At 35.8% G+C, this 21,007-nt stretch overlaps 3 protein-coding genes across 5 annotated transcripts in view; 2 read left to right on the top strand and 1 right to left on the bottom strand.

Annotated features, from left to right (window-relative positions):
* The first annotated feature begins 215 nt into the window (after window positions 1–215).
* Window positions 216–2,062, top strand: LOC126763624 (uncharacterized). Of its 2 annotated transcripts, none has more exons than XM_050481312.1 (3): window positions 216–285; window positions 890–955; window positions 1,033–2,062. In XM_050481312.1, exons 2-3 carry the CDS (start codon window positions 902–904, stop codon window positions 1,939–1,941), a joined length of 963 nt encoding a protein of 320 aa, XP_050337269.1. In that variant the 5' UTR covers window positions 216–285; window positions 890–901; the 3' UTR covers window positions 1,942–2,062. The 2 variants fall into 2 exon arrangements, with proteins under 2 accessions (XP_050337269.1, XP_050337268.1); XM_050481311.1 differs by having other exon boundaries at window positions 244–279.
* A 79-nt stretch (window positions 2,063–2,141) lies between these two features.
* LOC126763623 (uncharacterized) lies at window positions 2,142–14,158 on the top strand. 2 transcript variants are annotated; one of them, XM_050481309.1, is made up of 10 exons: window positions 2,142–2,853; window positions 2,942–3,007; window positions 3,183–3,338; window positions 3,941–4,205; window positions 4,818–5,407; window positions 5,472–7,329; window positions 7,407–7,801; window positions 8,247–8,914; window positions 10,348–12,607; window positions 12,687–14,158. In XM_050481309.1, the coding sequence occupies exons 2-10, from the start codon at window positions 2,954–2,956 to the stop codon at window positions 13,539–13,541; spliced, it is 7,101 nt and encodes a 2,366-aa protein (XP_050337266.1). In that variant the 5' UTR covers window positions 2,142–2,853; window positions 2,942–2,953; the 3' UTR covers window positions 13,542–14,158. The 2 variants fall into 2 exon arrangements, with proteins under 2 accessions (XP_050337266.1, XP_050337267.1); XM_050481310.1 differs by lacking the exon at window positions 2,942–3,007.
* A 1,770-nt stretch (window positions 14,159–15,928) lies between these two features.
* The window catches only part of LOC126763429 (uncharacterized), a 30,304-nt gene continuing 25,225 nt past the window's right edge, over window positions 15,929–21,007 (bottom strand). Inside the window, 1 exon segment of the mRNA XM_050480939.1 lies at window positions 15,929–20,830. Within this exon segment, the coding sequence (XP_050336896.1) occupies window positions 19,767–20,830 (1,064 nt within the window). The 3' untranslated portion in view covers window positions 15,929–19,766.

The following is a 21,007-nucleotide window of genomic DNA, read 5'->3' as shown; positions in this document are numbered from 1 at the left end:
ATATTCTTATATATGTATGTAGCCGCAATAACATTCTTCACGCGCACAACTGATCTTATAAAATCTAAAACACAAATGTTCATACATATGTACATACATAAATACATATATGCATATGTACATATAATATATTTTCACACCTATTCTTCGCTTTGCTCTTGGATTTACCAAAAACAAAGCATCTCTCGGCTTTTCCGAAAAACCGCTGAAAATCGTATTATTCAGTTGCTATTGGACTGTTGCTGCGACAATCGTGTGTGAAAGTTCTTTGTTTTGAAGGTTTTGGTAAAAGCAAATATTTTTTTTCAATTTTCGTATTTTCATTGTTTAATGCATGTAATAAGAAATGACAATTTCTCTTTTGAGTGGCAATAGTTTATCATATTTATTTTGCTTACCAAAATATATATTGTTTAAAAAATTTCGAAGGTGACGTTAATAACTTGAAAATATTTAATTAGTTTCTGTGCAATGGCAGCATAATAAATGTTAACTATTTTTAGCATAAGTTGTTCATGAAATCTTTTTATGCATTTGCTATACAGGGTGGTGTGACATTTAAGTGTGAATATCTTAATTAAGCGTCACACTTAGTGTGACAGCTGAAAAATTGCGATTTTATGAATACATTTAAGTATTTTTTCTCAAAACTCATTGGCTCGAAACCGGTTTTAGACCTATTGTCTCTTAAACAAAGTTGTTCTGAATGATTTCGTTTTTTTGGCTCCCTGTAAATCGACCCACTCTAATGTAGGTCTGTATGCACATATAGAAAATGTATTTACAATTTGTTAAGCAAATGCTTTATTATAATTAATCCATAAAAAAGCTAATAAGCGCTAATGTTTATTTAAACTAAATTCTTAGTATACAAATAATATTATTTTAGGTAAACACAAAAATGGTAAATGAACTCAACAAACCGCCTTCACAGGAAAATTTAGCGCTTGGTGAGGTAAATATAAATTTTTTTCAAAAAATGTTGCTCACAAAAATAATTTCAAATAAAAAAAAAAACATACTTATTTCTAGCGCCTGCTCGATTCGCAAAGGCAATTGCAAGAGATGCAGGAGGAACACCGACAGTTGCTACAAGAAATGCAAGTACTACGACAACGAGCCGCTGCTTTGAGTCATTTGAATGAACAGCAATTCAGTCGTGTTGGCGAACAGCGACGTGGAACGGCACCTACACCTGATGCACACGAAAATAATACAGACCCTCAACAGACCGATGCTACAGAATTTGCCGCTGCAGAAGTTGAGGAGCAAGAAACCGCTACTATTGCCTCACCAAATGATGGCGTGGAACAAAGCGCCAATTTAAATACAGAGAGCATTCAAAAAACACTCAGTTCTTCACAAACGAATGCGTCAGAAAACGACGAGGATAACGATGATCCCGAAACAGCGGAGTATTTGCAGAAAAAGTTAGCGGAAATTGCAGCATTGAAAGCTCGTTTTAAGCATGTTCAGAACATTATGAATACCACTGAAAAGATAGAGGAGCACATAGCCTCGAAAGGTATTCTAAATAGCACTGCTACAGCCGCATTGGAGAGTTCACTAACTAAATTACTTATTGCCGACAGTAAAGACGAAGTGCAGTCTCCATGTGTGACCAGCACAACGACTATTCAGCCAACTACTAAATTAAATGAAAGCGATACTAATTTGCAACCAACTACTAAATTAAATGAAAGCGATACTAATACACAAACTGAAGTTAAAAAATACGAAAATACAGCGAACGACGAGGAGCAAACTCTTAATTCATATGCACCATCACAGGTGGCCAATGAGGAGCTACTTTCAGCCATGATGAATATGTTTAGCGATTTTACAGCAGATTTACGTAGTCAAGCGGATGATTTGCGTGCTGAACGTGATCGTTTGCGTGCGCTTAAAGAAGATCTTTTACGCAGGAAGCGTCAGTCATAAAATTTTTTTAAGATATCCTATCATTTTATTAAAAAAAACATTTTATTGATGGTGTATGTATATGTATAATACATTATTTTAATATAATATAAAGTCTACAGATCTTCAAGTGTAATGTTGAGATTGTGGGTTTGCTTTTATATCTCTATAATACATACATATGTACATATATATAGTATATCAAACGTATGAGTGCTTTGGGTACTTTTAAACTTTAAAAGGTAACGATTATATACATTACATCAGAGTTAATTCTAAATAAAGTTTTAATTGCAATTAGTATGATGGAACAAGGTTTTGTTGTTTGCCAATAGATCCGTTCAATGCTGCCATACCACTATACCTTTTATATGGACTACCTAACAGTTTCAATGAATGGAAGATGGCTGCTTACACTCATACGCATTCATATATTTTCTAAATCACTTACATATACATATGTACATACAGCTGATACTTTTCACTCATTGAGAGCAAGCTGCTGATATTTATTTCTGAGAGTACTCAAACGTCTCCGTTTTTTGTTTTTGCTTGCTGGGTAGTCAGAATTTTTGCTTATGATATTTGACATTTGTGCAATTTGAAAAGATATGGCAAACAAACATATGATAAAGAAGAAGAGAATAACAAAACGGAATTGAGTGTAACATTCATAAACTAAAATTTGTTGGTGGAAAGTGTAGAACATAACTTTGATGTAAAATTTCAAATGAAACAAAAGAACTCTTTGGCTGTCAGAAAATTTTGTAGAAACTATACATTTGTTGAATAAATGTTATAATAGTATTGGAAAAATTTCGTAATATTAATTAATAATTCGATAGGGAATAGTGGAAGCGTGAATGGTTACTAATAAATGAACTCGAACGCAGAAGTGATTTAGGAAGCAAAAGAGCAAAAATTTCAAGCCAGGTCAGTGTCTACAAATAAGGGACAAACTGAAATTAAAATTTTTTATTTAAAATATGAATTAACTAATACCATGCCCTCTGTAAAATAGCTATAGAAAGTTATGGCTCCAGTGAAAAATGTAACTACGGTTCAGGTCACAAAGGAAACAGAAATGGTAAGGTGAAGTAATTTAGAGCAGGATTACAACCCCTGCAATTTGTTGAACATATATACACAAATTTATATGAATGATTATTGGAATGAAAATTATAAACTCGTTGTTTGCGCTATTAAGCAACTTAAGTATATTGAAACGATATATTGAAGTTATAATGTATTATATCTTATAGCAAAAAAGTAAACAAACATTAATGCAACAACAACTTCATAAAAGATCACATAGATCTGCACAAAGGCATCGCATCAACTCTGGAGTCAGTGGTGGTAGCGGAACAACAGGCACATCTTCAGATGGTTGTGTACAGTGGCAAGTAAATAGCAATGATGTAAGTTAATATAATTTTTGTTTGCCATATGTGAACCTTGTTTTTTAAATAATGTATTTTCTTAGTTTTTTAATGAAATTTGAAGTAAAATTATTCCAAACTAGTAAATTTAATCTGATCATTTATTTATATTTTGTTTTTTGTTTTTTGTAAAATACATATATCATATTTTATCTAAAATGCTTGCTTGGGTATGCATAAATATGAATATTCATAAAATGCTATTAGAAGTATAAACAAACTTAATAAGAGCATTAACTATTTTATCTCAAACAGAGAAATTTTCCAAAATGTTTTCTACTAAATTATGTTAGAATAAGAGATTTGACTTTCGGCAAAGATCTCGCAATTCAGTACCGATTTGGACACGAACGTGTCAATACGAGTAGACCATCACAGTCGAATCCTCACGAATTTGTTTTGTAATTGAAAAAAGCACATGTAAAAATACTTTCAACGAATCTTTGAACTTTCAAAAATAGCCGAATTTCACATTACATAGTTTAAACATTTAGTTGATCACAATTGAGTCATTCAAAGTGTCATTGATATTAATTTGCTGTGCGCTTTTAATAGTTTGGTGTTTTACACTCTATTTAAAGGATTACGCAGTGTCAACGAATCGACCAACAAATCGTGGTGCAACTGTGAAAACGCATAGAGCATCGGCAACAACCAGCGGCGAAACTGAAACAGCTTTTCCGAAAGCAAACAATCGAAATTTTAAAAAAAGCAATATTAATAATAATAATAATACAAGTTCTGGAACAGCGGATGTGCAGAGAAAAAGACAACATAGTCCAGAAAAATCATCAACACGTATAAACGGAAATATAACTGGTAGTCATTGCGACATAAGTAAAAGCGGTAAGTTATTGATGTCACGAACAATTCTGATTTTGAATGAAATATATGTATAAAAATTTATTTTATTTATTTTATGATTCCTTTGTAAATTTAGTGTATTTTTACCTGTTTGTACATCATATATGTATTCGAACACGAGTAGCGACTAGCGCATTTCTAAAAATAATATCTAATTTTAGTTTTCCTCAATATCTTTTTGCTTCGGATACATTTTTCCCCTCTCTACGCAACCCAAAGGAAATACATAAAAAGTGATCTGCCTCGTTGTACTTCTCCAAATTAGACACATACTTTCAAAATAGGAAATATAATTTCCTCTTTGACTGTCAAATAAACAAAATTTTTTATCTTACATATTGATCGTGACAAATGACCGCGCGTTACGAAATATTTTATTGTCTCGAAATGTTTATGATGAATCATTGCTCCAGAGAAATGCCTATGTGCTAAAAATAAAACTTTATGTAAACATTTCTTATTTCCGATACTAGACCAGTAAATAGATAAATTTAAACGAAATTAGTTTTTTTATTATAATATTTTGTGATATATATACATGCCATATATACATTTTGTAAAATAATAATATTGGCATTCCATCCTTAAAATCAGAGCAAAATACAAAACCACCCTCGGTATTGCCTTGTTCATCATTAGAACCAAAGTCTGCGGAACGTGTGTTAAGAGAAGCTAGTAACTCGCATGGAACTAACTCTGCACAAATACAAAAAATATTAAAGGAACCACATGCAATTTCAAAAGCCAGACAAAGTTCACTTGTAAAATTAACTAAAGTGAATAAAACCCCGTTGTTGCCGGTTAGACTACTGAATTTGGGCACCAGCATAACTACAACGCAAACACCAACTATTTCGGCTTTGTCAACGGCTGTAGCAAGAGCGGCGTCTGCCACCAATCCGCAACAAATTCCCTTTGGTGAAGGCGTAAATGTTGAGTCAATTTTACTACAACGTCTACAATTAATTAAACATTTTTTGAACGTAACGGCGCCAACAATTACATCCCTCAATCAGCGTTTACCAAAACAGAACGAAGATATTACACCAAGAGTAAGCGTAGCTAATTTAACTGTTCAACAAAATTCGCCTAAGCCGTTAATGGTATATGAAAATAAATCCGAAAGTATGGAGCGTGAAGTGGTAGTGAACTCAGCAAGTCTAGAGGATGTCGCACTTAGTGAGGTACATATGTACATAGTAATTATTGTAGTTTACGTATTAAACTAAAACCATTTTTTTATTTCAGTTGAGCGATAATCGCGCACAATCTATACAATCATTGCACAGCGTTGAAACGCCTACACCAGATGATTCACCCAGCTTCGATGAGTTGCAGCAACGTTTGGAGACTTCTAATCGTAATATACAAAATATGCAAGAGCAGCAACAACAGCTCTTGCGTTTGCAAAATGCCGCTAAACAGCATTTGAGCGAGATGGAACATCTGCGCCAACAGGCTGGTACCTTAAGTTTTGGTTCTAACCAACTAAACGGCTCCTCAAATGCTGATGGCACACCTGAATATGAGTCAATCGATCAAGTGCATTCAGATATGGCCACATTGGTTGGTCGCATGAAGAATCTCACGACATTTATACAAAATCAGAATGAGTTAAGCAATCTACTGGGTGATGATGGTCCAGAAATCCTAGCCGAACAGGAGGCGTTGCAACGTAAACTAGAATCCTTGCGTGCGCAACGTGATGATATGCGTACATTGGTGAGCGAATTGCAGGATATCAATCGTAATGCCGAACGTAGGTGTGCTATGGGTACGAAGGAAAGCGAAGATGAAGCGACTGTTAGCGAGAAACCAGTGGTAAATAAAAACACGCAAGAGCACGAAGAAACACCAAATGCAACTAACGGCGCACGCATTGTGCCGGTCACTTATACGCGGACTGTGCCCATAAAACTCACTAATGGCGGTGTAACTGAACCAGCCGGAAATGCAGCTATTAACGCTAATGATGATGATGACGAGGATGGCGATCCTGAAGAAAATGCGGCCACCGCTATGCTTATACAACAGAAAGTTGCCGACATAGAAACGATGCGTAAGCAATTACAACGTCTAAAGGACATGATGGAGACTGTGAATATCATAGAGGCGCGTACATCGCGTGATGTTAATGATATCGGTCGTACACCACCACGTGAGCTACGTTCGCAATCACGCTCGACCGGCTCGTCGTTTGACCGCGACTGTACACCGGTTTCGGTTGTGCCGGCACATGCTGCTGGCAGCGCGGATGACGTTGGCGAAGATGTATATCTTACACGAAAAATGCGTATGATTAATGAAGTAACCGCAGATTTACGTGCGCAGGCAGAAAGTTTGCAGGCCGAACGCGATCGCATAAAGGCGTTGAAGGAAGAGATCGTTTTGCGCAAACAACAAGCTGCGGACGCAGCAAAACTTGGTGAAGATGCTTTAAAGCGCAGCAGTTTAACACCTACCCCCACACCACGCAGTCGTAAGCAACGTGAAATCGACACTCCCACCCCACCGCCTTCAGCGACTGCCGAAAGCGATCAACTCAAGAAAGAATATGAGGCAAAGAAAAAGGAATTCGAATTGTTGTGTCAACGTTTACAACAAGATGAAAATAGTGCTACTATTGCACCAATTGGCATTAAAGCACCACGCCGTAGCGATACTGTCTCCGAAGCCGACGATGAGGCAGATTGCGATGAAGAGCTGAATGATTCGGACATCCCCACATCGAATACAACTTCGACTGGACGGCAATATTTTTCGGCGCCCCAACAACAATCTACTCCGGCACAACAACATCGCGCGGCAGCAAAAGCAGCTGTAACTGCACATACATTGGCTGCCGGAGCGGCATCGGCAAAAATTAATGAACACTGTCTTCAAACTCAAGGTCAACGAATATCGGCCGGCGCCCTTGGTAAGGAAGACAGCTTTGACACGAATTTAACATCATCTACGGCAGCTGAACGTCGCCATTCTACATTAGCCAATGCCAACAGTACCACGCAGGAAGGTGCTTCGCTGGAAGCTGGTAGTGTACAATCTGGCAGTTCGCAATTCTCAATGCCACCACCAATGCCGCCCATGGGCGCTTGCAGCAGTTGGCGTAAGTTTTTTAATAAAAAAAATATTTTATTATTTGTATACAATAGTATATTTCAAATGTCTATTTTAAAATATCAGCACCGCTGCCGCCAATGCCCAACACTTGGAATCCACAATTGTACTATGGTTTCGGCGCACCGCCACATCCATTAACTGCATCACAACCGAACTCGGCAGCAACAAATCAGAGTGTTGGTGCACCATTCACCCCTGTTGGTTTGCTGCCACAATCTGCCGTGAACAGCGAATGTATTTGCAGCGCGGCAAACAGCGCTACTAACGCGCCCATTATTAGCGGACCAACGCCAGCAACTAGTTCCACAAATACGGCTGCACAATTGGCCGCCGATCCTGTATTGTTACAGCAATTCGTGCAAACTCAACAAATGCTCATCAATTCTGTATGCCAATGCAATCAGATGTTGTGGCATCAGCAACGTGAAATTGATGCTTTGAATAACACAATACATGTGGTGAGTAGACAGTAAAGCGGGTCGATTTGCAGGGAGCCAAAAAACGGGAAAATCGCATATGTGGGAAATGTTGTACGCATAAATTTGAACATCTTTGTATGAAAGCCACCGATTTTTAAGGCGAAGTTTTTAAGGATCATACAATTTGTTCGTCAGTTTTTCTTATATTCGAATGAAATTTAATGCGTAGGTGCATTTTGATATTCTATTGATGATTTATCGAAATCGGAGAACTACATATATCATATACATATCTTCCTTACTACTGATTATTCAGCTTTTTTAAACTTCGTCTATAAAATCGCTGGCGGTTTAAAACCTATTTTAGATCCATGTTGTCAGAATGGTCCGCAAGGCATTTCCCACATACGCGATATTTCCATACAATATTTTAGTTAGTACGTCAACACTACAATCATTCTAACAATATCACAATTTTCTACAGTTACAGGAACGTTTACTTACTTTGACTGGAAACGTCAACGCTGTACCGCTAACGGATTTGCCCTACTCACTGCGTGCCGAATCGGTCCCACCTCCTGGCATAACGGCAGGCACATTGCCAAACAATCTCTATTTGAGCAGCTCGAATCGTGCGCAATCCGAGCAACCAGCGCTTTTCATGCCCGGCCTCACCACAACCACACGCAATAGCGCATTCTCCAACTATCAACGTCATCAGCAACAACAACAATATCAACAACATGGTCGCATCGCAACAGCTTTTAGCAGCGAAACACAACACAGCAACATAGCGGCGGCCAGCAGCACCAACGCCGGCCTATATAACACTTTAAATAACGCTGCACCACCACCACCGCCCAATCACGGCGCATCACATTACAACAACGAAGCACCGCAATCACCACCACTGCAGGGTAATGCGGCTGGACCAGGCCCGATTTTTATGCACCATCACAATAACGCTATACACCAAAATAATGCTAACTTGCGCACACAAAATCACTATGCTAACAATTTGCATCAGCAGCAGCAGCTACAACAGCAACAACAACACGGTCATAGTAACATCAATATTGGCGGCGGTAATACATTGAATAATCAAGTGCCACCTGGTAATCGTGCCAACAATTATTGGGACAATTTTCGAAGGTAATTTCGATGCATTGAAGTAGAAAAATATTACGAAAAAATCTCTTTAAATTACAATATTGTAGTTAACTACATCAAGGGTACTGGTTTGTTATACTTTATTAACGTTATTGCGGTGCAATTTCTTCTACAATTTCTCTTCAACAACTTTTGCACATTTAATATAACTTTTACGTATATTTGTATCTGACTGGGAAACGTTTGGTTATTCATTGTATCTACTTCTGTAATCTATTAATCTATCCAAATTTCCGTCTCTAGAAAATTAAAAAAAAAATCTCTTTAACGCATACTTCAAATTCGCACTATCAAATTATTTATAAAACGTATTTCTTACTATTAGCACCTATTAGTTTTTTTGATTAGTTCTAAATGAAAATTATATATTTTGTTATGGCTGAGTTTTTTATTGTATAAAAAATTAGTTCACATATTATCTATCGATTATTTCAATAAAAGAAATGTGCAGGACATTTAAATACAATTATATTTCATTTTCCCAAAGAAAATAAGCTAATGATGGTGTGGGTAAGTTGCTTGCACAATGAGGGTTTAACTTTTTATTGTTTATGTTTTATGCAACTAACACCACAGTTGATGCGTGCTATGAATATTTGTCAAAATTAAACGCTTCAATTATAATATTATAAAACACAAGTAAATTTAAAAGGCTTTCGTTTTAGTTTAGTTTTGGTATTAAACAAAGTTGAATACTAACTTCTGTTTTATATAAAACAATTTAGTTTTTGCATGCCATATTTTAATACTAGCAGCTTGGCGTGGACTGACATCTCGTTATATTCAATTGATAAACAATAACTAAGTACAGGGTTGCAAATTTTATTATTCAAACATTTTGGATTGAAAATTTAAATTTTTAAAAACGAATTATAAATTTTTGTGTAATTCTTAATTATACAAATTTAATTGTTTGTGTAATTCTTAATTATATGCTTGGGAATAACATTTGTCTTTGTTATTTTCCAATCCGAGATTAAAAATTAAAAATAAATTTCAATTTAAAAATAGCTTAATCCGGTATGTGGACTTAAATTTTTTTTATTTTATTTTAATCCGGTGTGTGGGAACCCTGTTTAAGTATTTTAGTTTATCATTTCGAAGCTTTTTTTGAATTACAAAATTAAAATTTTATTTACAATTGTTAATATCGTTAATTAATGACGTTGCAGTAAACAAGTTTATTGTATAAGTAAATCAGAAGGACATATAAAACGTTAAACTCTGTTCTTATTATTTTGCGTAATATGTATGTATATTGCATAGTCCTTCACATTGCCACCTTGATTTATTAAAAACATAATCTACAACTTTTATATTCCTTTTTTGTACGCTAATCCCTAATGCTTATTTCGAATAACCAACAAAAACAAATTGCAAATGCTTTTTTTCTATTTTACTCTTTTACAATTTAGTTATTCGCGTCAAAATTTGCTCTCTACCAACTCGAATAAAAGCAATGAAGAGCAGCAACAGCATAACCAACAACAACAACAGCAGCACCAACATCAACTATATTTACAACAACGCACAATCGATGAAACTGAGGCACGTGGTGCGGCGCAATATCGATCACAATCGCAAGGCCTACGCCGTTCCGTAACAACAACATTGCCTGCCGCGCTGACCAGCAGCAACTTGCAGCAATTACAACGGCAGCAACAGCAGCGAGAGGAGGCGGTGCAGCAACGACAGCAGCAACAGCAACGCGCAACACAAACTCAGCCACAATTATATCGCACAGTTGACGGTAGTAACAGCAATAGTTGCAACAATTTGAATTACGAACGCAATGCGAATGACAATAAGTATTTGCGCACGCTGCAGCGTTCGCATATCAACCGCTATCAGCAGCAGCAGCAGCAGCAGCAACAAAATGTCGGACCTATAAATTCGTTATACACCAATCACAACAACTTATATCAATCCTCCTGGCTACCGCCTGCCGGCGCTGCTGCGAACGCCACCAATTGCGCCGATGTCAATACGGACGCCGACAATGTTGATATTGATGTATACGATGCGTACAACATCATTGACAGCGATTTGGCTGCGCCCTATGCGCACTTGAGCAGCAACATGGGCTCTAATTCGAGCAATATGTTGCGCAACATGAACGTCAACTTTGGCAATAGTCCACATTATCAGCGCAATAAGTTGTTAACAAAACCAAATTGTCGTGGCGCCGAAGCCATGGATCATCATAATCCGAATAGAATGCAAGCAGAGCAACAGCAACAACAACAACAGCAACACCAACACATACTGTCACAGCAACAGCTGGTGTTACGCGCCCAACAACAAATCGATCAATCTACAGCGCCAACCTTACGAAACATGGTTGATTTCACGCAGGCGCGTCATCTAGATTTGTTACCCGCCTCGGTCAGCGAAGCGGTTGCTGCAGCCGAAGCACAACTTCGCAATCGCGAACGTGTCGATCTTTTACTACGCACTGTGACCGCTGACGATAACGACACTATCAATGTTTTGCCCACCACAGTGTGTGTCAACTCAACAACCACCTATAACTCGCCATATATGCCAAACGCTAATGCATTGCAATTAATGGACACCAATGGACTTATTAATAATACGCCCAATATTAATAACGAGAATGCTGCACATGAAGTGGAAACTGAAGGTGAAACCGCGGCCGATTTGAACGTAGACATAGACTTGCTAAACGATGAGGAGGAGGACGATACCACATCAGAAGAGATTAAACGAAATCTACTCGTGAATGCTTTGAAAAATGATAAATTTACTACCAAATTCTATGAGTCAATAAAAGAAGATGTTTTCCGTCGCCTCGAACGCATGCTGCTCGAGAAGGAGTCAGTTGAGACCAATTGTGTGCGTAATGGTGGTCAAATTTGTGATGGTTCTGCCGGCCCAAATGCCGGCAACTCTGCTCACGACCAGGAAGAGTCCAATGATTTAATAGGGGCATCTGATTTAACCCGAGACCCAACGCGTAAATTCAATTTGAATGCACGCATGGGCAATCAACAGCAACAGCAGCGCTTGCAGCAGTATAAGCAACAGCAAGAACAACTGCAAAATCCATTACCAATGTCAGCTAACTTTAGCACTGGACGGACACCAAACTCAACCAACTCTTATGCGATCAAGCAAGAATCCAATGATGATCTTGCAGCTGAGGATGATCAACACGCCTTGCCAGCCGCTCCAGTTAACGCAAATGTGAATAATCGGCAAGCAGCTGCTTTGCAAGAGAATGCAGAGGAAGATGAATATGGTGCAAATAATGCTGACACCGAAAGCAACAAAGCGGACAATGAGGATGCCGCAGCAGCGTTAGTGGAGTCAATGGCGAACGTTGCCAATACAGACCACATGTCAAGCGTACCGCCAGCAAGAGAGAGTGAACAACCAGAGGAGGATGATATGCGTTACAACAATAGCAACATTACAAGTAATAATGTGACAGTTAGCGATGCATCGGCGCCTAGTCAGACACACCAACATAAATTGTCTGGAAGCAACGTTCGCAGGGATGGCAACACCGTTCCAAATTGGCGACAAAATGTATTTAATCATGCGGAATCAAATACTAGCAACAAATCGACAACAGCTAACAGTAATAAACCCAAAAATCGTACGGATGCTGTGAATAACAGCGGTGCAGGCGGTGATGCGGAAGCAATGCCGGTGAGTATTTCATTAGACAAGCATTACGGTGTCATAACTTATCAACTTACATTTAAATTTAATTTTTACCTGATTTCAGTCCTCTATTGTCGGCAGTAACACACGTCCAACATATGGCACTGATCTTATCACATACATAATTACACGTATACATAACCAAACGCATGTCAACACACAAATTAACGACACTGTGTTGGTGGAAATCGCTAAGTTGACCGCCTGCGCAGTGCAAAAGTTCGCACCAATGCTTGTAAACCATAAAACGCTCCCCACGGCTTCGCCACACATTTCGCCCAAGAAGTTCTATATGAGAATCAAAAAACTCTGCGCACCACGTCAACGTGACGAATTTTTGCAATGGTATCGCAATTATCTGGAAGGTATTTTCCCAGGCGCGCGTTCTGAAGGTGAGTGGCGGCAAGGTGACGATTTAAGCATGAGTGGCACTTCTGAAGCGTCAAGCGCCAGTTTAGAGTTACCACGAAATCGCAATAAAATGGCAAATCAGCAGCAGACGCAACAACAACAGGGAACAAGTAATAGCAATAAAGAAAATAACGACGAAGACTTGGCGGAAGCTGATCAAAACTCTGCTAATAGTAGCAACAATACCAGCAACACTTTATTTGATAACACTTTCGCAACCAACACATTAATGCATGAAAATGAACTTGAAAACAAAGAAAATCCCGACGATAATGTTGTTAAACCAGAAAAGGACAGCGCGAAGACCACTAACAACAATCAGAGCGGCGAGGTGGCGGGTGCGTACTGCCTGATGCCGTTATCAGCTGCTGCCAGCGCTGCAGCCGCTGTAACCGAAGAGGCTATAAATGCTGCGATACAACAACGAGATACGCAACACTTTGCTACAAACGGCGCTGAGGGCGGCACAGCGGAAACTCATTTTACACCACATAATACCTATACCTAGTTAATTGTATACATTTATATGACGCTGCAACTGATCACTACTCTATTACTCGTCGCCACAATGCTTTCTTCGCCTATGCTGTCTGCAGCGTTGCTATTTGCATACGAATTCTTGTGACTGTATATGTTGCTCAGAGTTTGCCAGCTCAAACGGTGTTGAATATATTCACAAACGAAAAGAAAACTTTATAAAAAAATATACTAATAGACTGTTTCCAAAATGTAATACAAAATAAACAAATTTTACGTTAATTATTCGACTATGTGTGGCACATACATATATACATATGTGCGTGCAAATATAATACTATTTTTAATTTATTAATATTTCGTGTGTTGTGACGTCTAAATTTTGATTATTTTAAAAGAAATTGATATATTTATTATTTTATTACTACATACCAATAGGCATGCGTTAGATTCTCGTAAGCTGCGCTAGAAATATACATTCCCACAAAATTGTAATTAACTTTCGGTTTATATTTATGTAATCTTTTGTCACACTATATATGCGCGATTTCATATGGATGTAGTTAATGCAAATGCAACTGAAAAATATATATGTAAATTTGAACTCAAACAAATAAACTAAAAATTACTTCAACAACAGTAACGGTATATTGAATATTTTTATATAAATCTATCGCCACATAGTTTTGAAGATCTAAGAAGGAGTAAGTATATATAAGTATCTAAGTATGTACCAAATTACTTTCTGATTTTATCCATTTTCATTCTTAAAATATTTGCGCTGGGTTGTTGTAGCTTTATAGGTTTAGGAGATGTGTACATTAAACTTATTATAGAGAGGGGACTCGGAATAAATAGAGAGATTTTCAGAAATCCTCCCCCACCCCATTTCAACACTCCCACTTAGGAGAAAGAATCATTTTGACGATTTTCTCCTCAAAAACCGGCAATTTGGAACACATTTTTATTTTTCTAAATTTCTGTGTAAATCCAAATTTATTTTTTCATTAATAAACATATGCTCCATGCGATTCCGCAAATTTCTGCATTTTTATTTTTTCTCTACGACCAGTAGTTTAGAAGTTATAAGCATTTTTGTATTCGCATGTATTCGGCGGTTGCTTGCTGCATGCTTCTGGTCGCCTGGTAGAAATCTGAGATTTTGACACCAAATTGAATGCAATTTTTCTGCAGCGGCGGCGAATGCACACAAATTTGCGTGCATACGCAAAGGGGCAAAATGAGGAACACGGATGCCGGCATATACATTGCATACGCAAAGGAGCGAAATGGGGATCACGGATGCGGCCATTTGCAATGGCCGGAAATAGGAAAAGGCCCTCTACCGGAAATGGAATAACGGCACCCCACTTCCGGTATGAGACCCCAACCGGAAGTGGCAAACAGGAAACGGAAGTCGCCGACCGGAAGTGCACCAATAAAGCTTTATTTCCGGCCCAAACTACTTTCCGGAAGTGTTGGACCGGAAACGGGTTTTCACGGCCGTACGTCGGATAACGGTACATAACCGGACAATCTATTTTCGGCTTGGAACACCCATATCCGGTTCAACACTTCCGGCCAACCACTTCCGTTTCCTGTTTGCCACTTCCGGTTGGGGTCTCATACCGGAAGTGGGGTGCCGTTATTCCATTTCCGGTAGAGGACCTTTTCCTGTTTCCGGGCATTGCAAATGGCCGCATCCGTGATCCCCATTTCGCTCCTTTGCGTATGCAATGTATATGCCGGCATCCGTGTTCCTCATTTTGCCCCTTTGCGTATGCACGCAAATTTGTGTGCATCCCGCAGCCGCTGCAGAAAAATTGCATTCAATTTGGTGCCAAAATCTCAGATTTCTACCAGGCGACCAGAAGCATGCAGCAAGCATCCGCCGAATACATGCGAATACAAAAATGCTTATAACTTCTAAGCTACTGGTCGTAGAAAAAAAATAAAAATGCAAAAATTTGCAGAATCACATGGGGCATATTATTATTAAAGAAAAAATAAATTTGGATTTACACAGAAATTTAGAAAAATAAAAATGTGTTCCAAATCGCCGGTTTTTGAGGAGAATATCGTCAAAATGATTCTTTCTCCTAAGTGGGAGTGTTGAAATGGGGTGGGGGAGGATTTCCGAGAATGTTTCTACTTATTCCGACAGGCACTGGGCCTAGCCCACGCTATGTTGTGATTTGATTTGGAAGTCAAAAGGTGACTTTAAGGTAAGCTAGCTGCCAGCTAAAGAATTTTTAATTTTTTACTTTTATCATTTTATAAAATTTCTTGAGGAATGTTTTCTGCGCTAACAGCATTTGTATAAAAATACGTGAAATTTTTTAGAATAATATATGCAACAACAGTAACTCGCTTACCTTTAACCACCTGCTTAATCCATGGGAAATAAAAAAGATATGATTAAAAATTTTAAAATTCTCTGGATAGTTTTTATTTACTTTACATTGTAATATTCAGTAGAATAAAAGGATTAAACTTTTACTTAGAAATTATCACAATAAATAACAACGAAATAAAATACGGTGTTTTTCTTCGACGAAATGTGTACAAACATAAAGAATTCATTTGTTTAATAGTGTTATAAGCATATATGTATATATTTAGTATAAGGTATGTGTACATCTACATATATAAAGCGTACGAAATGTATGTACACTAATAAATTGCTAGCGTATTAATAATATACACAATAATTGTGAGTGTGTTTGCTTTGTCTACAATAAACTTTAAATCGTCAGTTAAATATATTCATAATAATGTAATAAAATGCACTTATTTATTGTTGGTTACCATATATATGCTCACTTGTTGCTATTTCCACGCAGAATACAAATTTTGCAAGGCAAATTTATTTTATATAAGCAATAACAAAATATACTAAAATTGCGAGAGCTACTTAATAAATACAAATGCACACTTTATGACTTGATGTACGAATAACCGAAGTGTTTTCTAACAAAAACATTTATGCTACGGCTTTTTGTTTCAATTACTTTTTTACTTAGACCATAAATTACTGTTACAACGAAGAAAATTGTTTTGTAAATTAATACGGGCTACATTATGCTTGTAACCTTCTTAAAGGTATCTATGTAGTGTTGTGCATTTTCGTTCTGCCACAAATATTCATCAAATTAAGGAAACGTTGAAAGGAAGAAAGTTGAACTTTATTATTGCCAACAAACGATGCTTTTAACAGCTATTACGTAATTAGTATTCAAAAAAGTTTTTTTAGTAAAAAAAATAACATTTTTAAATAATAATTTCTATAATATATATGTATATACATATAAGGAATAATAATAAAAAATATTATTTTTCAAATGTGTTTGAAATCATAATGAGTGTTATTATTATTTTGTGATATTGGTTTTCTTATAGCAACTTTTCTTATTATTATTTGACATTTTTTCATGTTTTTTTATTTTACTTATTTAGCAGCTCTTGTTTAACGCTTTCGAGCAAACTTTATCGTGTTTTTGTTTTAAGGAAATATTACCATTTTACTGCTACATATCATTCTAAAATATTTGGCTTTGTACGGTTGTTTATATTTTGAATGCATTTGCAAACACATAATTTCTTTTTAATCAAATATTTATTTATTATATATATTTTTTTAATCATATTTAATTTTAAACATCTTATTTTGTCCACCATCTTCTCACCACTCCACATCCAAAAAGATCATTTTTATTATTACTTTATTTTTATTGTGAATTTCATTAAGATTGCATAATAAAGACTTCTCGACTTTCTAATATTTACGTATGGTTGTGTGTGTGATACTCATTTGAGTGCTGTGCTTCGAAGACTTAGTTCGTTATTGCTTTTTTATTTACAGTGTGTTTTTATATACTTTTCGTAATATTTATTTTAATGGTGACATATACATACATACATATCAACCCATTTTTGTATGTATGTATACAATAACTTTTTGAAATCAACAAACGGTAATCACCTATTTTCGTATATTCTCAAATTGTATGTATGCAACGCTTGCCGGTTCACGCTTAAAACTATTAGAAATGTAACTTATCAACTTCAACGATTTGTTAAACCCGAAAACAATACTATATATACGTATGCACTTATACATATAATTTAATATTACATTAATTTCTAAATGTAAATTACGATTTTTTACGCAAATTAATTTTGTTTTCCTGCAAATAATTAATTTGTTTGTTATGCTAAGAAATTCTGTGGACGCTTTTTTCGCGTGAGCTTATATCTAACTTCTAAAATATAAGTAAATTTTATATACGTATAATAGGATTACTTTTTTATATACTTATTTCGTTCAAAAATTTTGTTTACCCGATTTATACATATGTATATGTATATATATTTATATTTTTATACGATTTATATATATATTTTTTAATGACACTTCATACCACTTATAATCTTAATAATCTTTACGCGTAAATCTATTATATCTTCAATTTTATATATATACATATTTTTTTTTTCAAACAATATGAAATATAGTATATTTCAATTATATACTTAATAAGTTTTATTTAAGCAAATATATGTACATTTCCATTTGAACAAAATATTTCTGTATACTATTTTCCTCTTTTTTATTAATATTTGCATTACTATTCTAGATTCGAAATTGAGCTGCCATATTCAACACCAAAAATATATATGTTTTTTTGTTTATCTAAATATCTGTAATTATATAATTTATCGTACTACTTTAGAAAATATTTCGTGTTTTTATTATAAATTAAGCTACATTATTTTAATATTTTTTTTCTTTTTATATTTTGTTTAGAAACAATTTAATGTTATCAATTCATTTTGTTCGAAAAACATTGTTTAGAAATAATAACCATGTTGGAGAGCAATTGTCACGTCTAAAGGCATTGTTGTTCGCAACATTTAAGGAAATGCTTTTATAGAAACAAAATCTTCAATAACTACATATATTTATACATATATATATAACATACATATATTTATTTAAATATCTGTATATATGTATATTTATATAAAAATACACCTAAACTTTAACGAATTTGCTGCCGATAATTTATTTTGTTCGAAATAATTTCTACATTACTACAAATACTAGTTCATTATATTTTTTTTTTTTTAATTATAAACGAATATCATAAAACCATAATAAGAAAAGGATGTAAAATTACTGTACAGTCAATGAAAACATGGTTTCAAAATTTATTTTTCAAAAAACAAAATCATATATATTCATATATTTTTATTATTTGAAAATTAAAATTAATTATCGTATATTTTGTTATATAATAAAAATATATTTTGTTTTATACATTAAATTCCCATTTTATATTCCGTAACATTACATTTTACATATGTTACAGTTGGTGTTTACGCCATTTTGTTTGTGGTTTTAATCAGAAACTAGTTTAAAATTTGTACAATAAGTATGTAGCTTTATTGAAATCAATGAAATTTAAGGAAATATCTATATAGTATATATTTACATACGTACATATGTATATATTGGTCTGATTTCTATGAATATTTAAAATTCACATGAAATATGCATTCTCTCAAGCCATATATTGTTTTCTATATTTCCACACTTCCTTCATTGCCACTATTTTTTCATATTTATGCGATATTTATGCATTTAGTATGTATGACGGTTTTATTATTGTTGGTGCATATGTTTATTTTCTCTCTGGCAGTATTTTTTGTATTCTACATTTTTTTTGTATTTTTGATTTTACGTATGCATTGAAATTATATAAATAATTAATGACTAATTAAATTAACAAAACGTTGGAACGTGTGTAACATTTATTCAATTCACACGCCCGCAATAAAGTTTTACAACACATTTACATTTCAGATAAAATGCTACGAAAACAAAAGTAACTTTACTAAACAACTAATCATTGTTTACACCCTTTCTCCAGCTAATGCGTTGCACCAAAACAATTGGTTGCATTTCGGGAGCATTCCATTTCGGGTCAACAACCTCATTACCATGAGCAATATCAAGCACATTTAACCGCTCGCCTTCAACAATTTCATCCTCATTCGGTGAGAGGTCTTCAGTTAGAACCATGCGCTGCAATTGTTCCTTCAAACGTGGGCGCAGTGTGCGCAAACGTTCATAATCAGAGAAATGCCAAGTTAAGCACGGCGAAATTTTTCCACAATTTTTCACAACATAATCACTATCATAATTATCACCGTCATCAGGGGTGCGATGTGTACGCGTATTTGAAATGTTATGCTATTTTCGTTTACGATTGGGTGCACGCTCCACGTGCTTCGTACGCGTTGGCGCTTTTGTGGTTGTTGATTTTGAAGAGCAATCCATAAGCTTGGGACGACTATCAGCATTATCGCGCTTCTTCGTAGATTGCACTGTTTTCGTTTTAGTTTGGTTTGTAGCGGCCTTTTTCGTATTCACTTTTTCAGCTGATTCTTGTTTTGGTTCCTTACGACTACGATTTTTGGCACTGCCTTTTGGGCGACCCCTTTTACTTGTGGTGGTCGCTATAAAGGCCTCTTTTTCCATTTCTTCGTTTTCCAAACACATTTCCATATCAGGTGGCACGAATACCTTAATCTGAGACATGTTATTTTTCGAATACGTACGCGAGATGTTGCCCAAATTCACCGGTGGTACAACAGCGCTCGCTGGCAGTACTACACAACGTTCCACATCTGCCATATCCACGTTAGTCGGTTGTAAACGACTACAACTATACACAAAACTGCTATTCAATTCACCAACACTGCCACCAGCGCGACTACGCGCTGTTAGTGGTGATTGTGAATTGTTGCGTTTTTGTATGTGATTGCGTCTACGTGGTGGGGCCTGCTTAGTCACTGGCTCAGTAGTGGTAGATGGTGAGCTACCACCACTGTTTTGGCCGGCATTATTTATAACGCTACCGTCGCCAGCCGTTGCACTGCTGTTCGTAAGTTCTTTATTATTTTTAGTAAATGATGTTATATTCGATGGAAATTGTACTGGTAGAGATGATTCAGAGGAAAACGTTTTACGTCTTTGTTTTATTATGTCTTTAGCAGAATTTTCATTTTTATTTTCAGGCAGAGTAAATTCATCGGAAAATTTGCGCGTACGCTTGCGCATGTAATATGAACTTTCTGTCAGGTGATGTGTTGTGTCTATTTCACTATTTTGCACCCACATTGCTGCCTCCTCTTCGTTGGGTGTTGGTATTGACGTACCGGCGGTGGCATTGAGAGCATTGGCATTTGAACGTTTTGTTGGCGTGTAAACGATCTCTTGGGTTGAAGATACTTCATGATCGGATGTCGATATTGCTGTAAACGGGATAATTATGAAAAAATTAGACAGTGAATTAGTAACTATGTATTAAATAACTTTCAAATTGACCGGCCGCTACTATTCATAAAATTAGAATTATTGCAGCCAATTGTAAATTCCAAATTGCGATTATCTACTTTGAATAATTAATGATCCAAGAGTTTTTTTGAAAC

Source organism: Bactrocera neohumeralis, chromosome 6 (assembly GCF_024586455.1).
Source record: "Bactrocera neohumeralis isolate Rockhampton chromosome 6, APGP_CSIRO_Bneo_wtdbg2-racon-allhic-juicebox.fasta_v2, whole genome shotgun sequence".
NCBI lineage: Eukaryota > Metazoa > Arthropoda > Insecta > Diptera > Tephritidae > Bactrocera > Bactrocera neohumeralis.
The sequence above is the reverse complement of the archived record's forward strand: the minus strand, read 5'-3'. Positions and strand labels throughout refer to the sequence as shown.

Excerpts from the sequence above, each read along its gene's own strand:
- LOC126763624 (XM_050481312.1), top strand. The coding sequence starts at position 902 with ATGGTAAATGAACTCAACAAACCGCCTTCACAGGAAAATTTAGCGCTT. Across the intron at positions 956-1,032 it reads AAAATTTAGCGCTTGGTGAG|CGCCTGCTCGATTCGCAAAG; the intron begins GTAAATATAAAT and ends ACTTATTTCTAG.
- LOC126763623 (XM_050481309.1), top strand. The coding sequence starts at position 2,954 with ATGGCTCCAGTGAAAAATGTAACTACGGTTCAGGTCACAAAGGAAACA. Across the intron at positions 3,008-3,182 it reads TCACAAAGGAAACAGAAATG|CAAAAAAGTAAACAAACATT; the intron begins GTAAGGTGAAGT and ends TATATCTTATAG. Across the intron at positions 3,339-3,940 it reads GGCAAGTAAATAGCAATGAT|GATTACGCAGTGTCAACGAA; the intron begins GTAAGTTAATAT and ends CTCTATTTAAAG.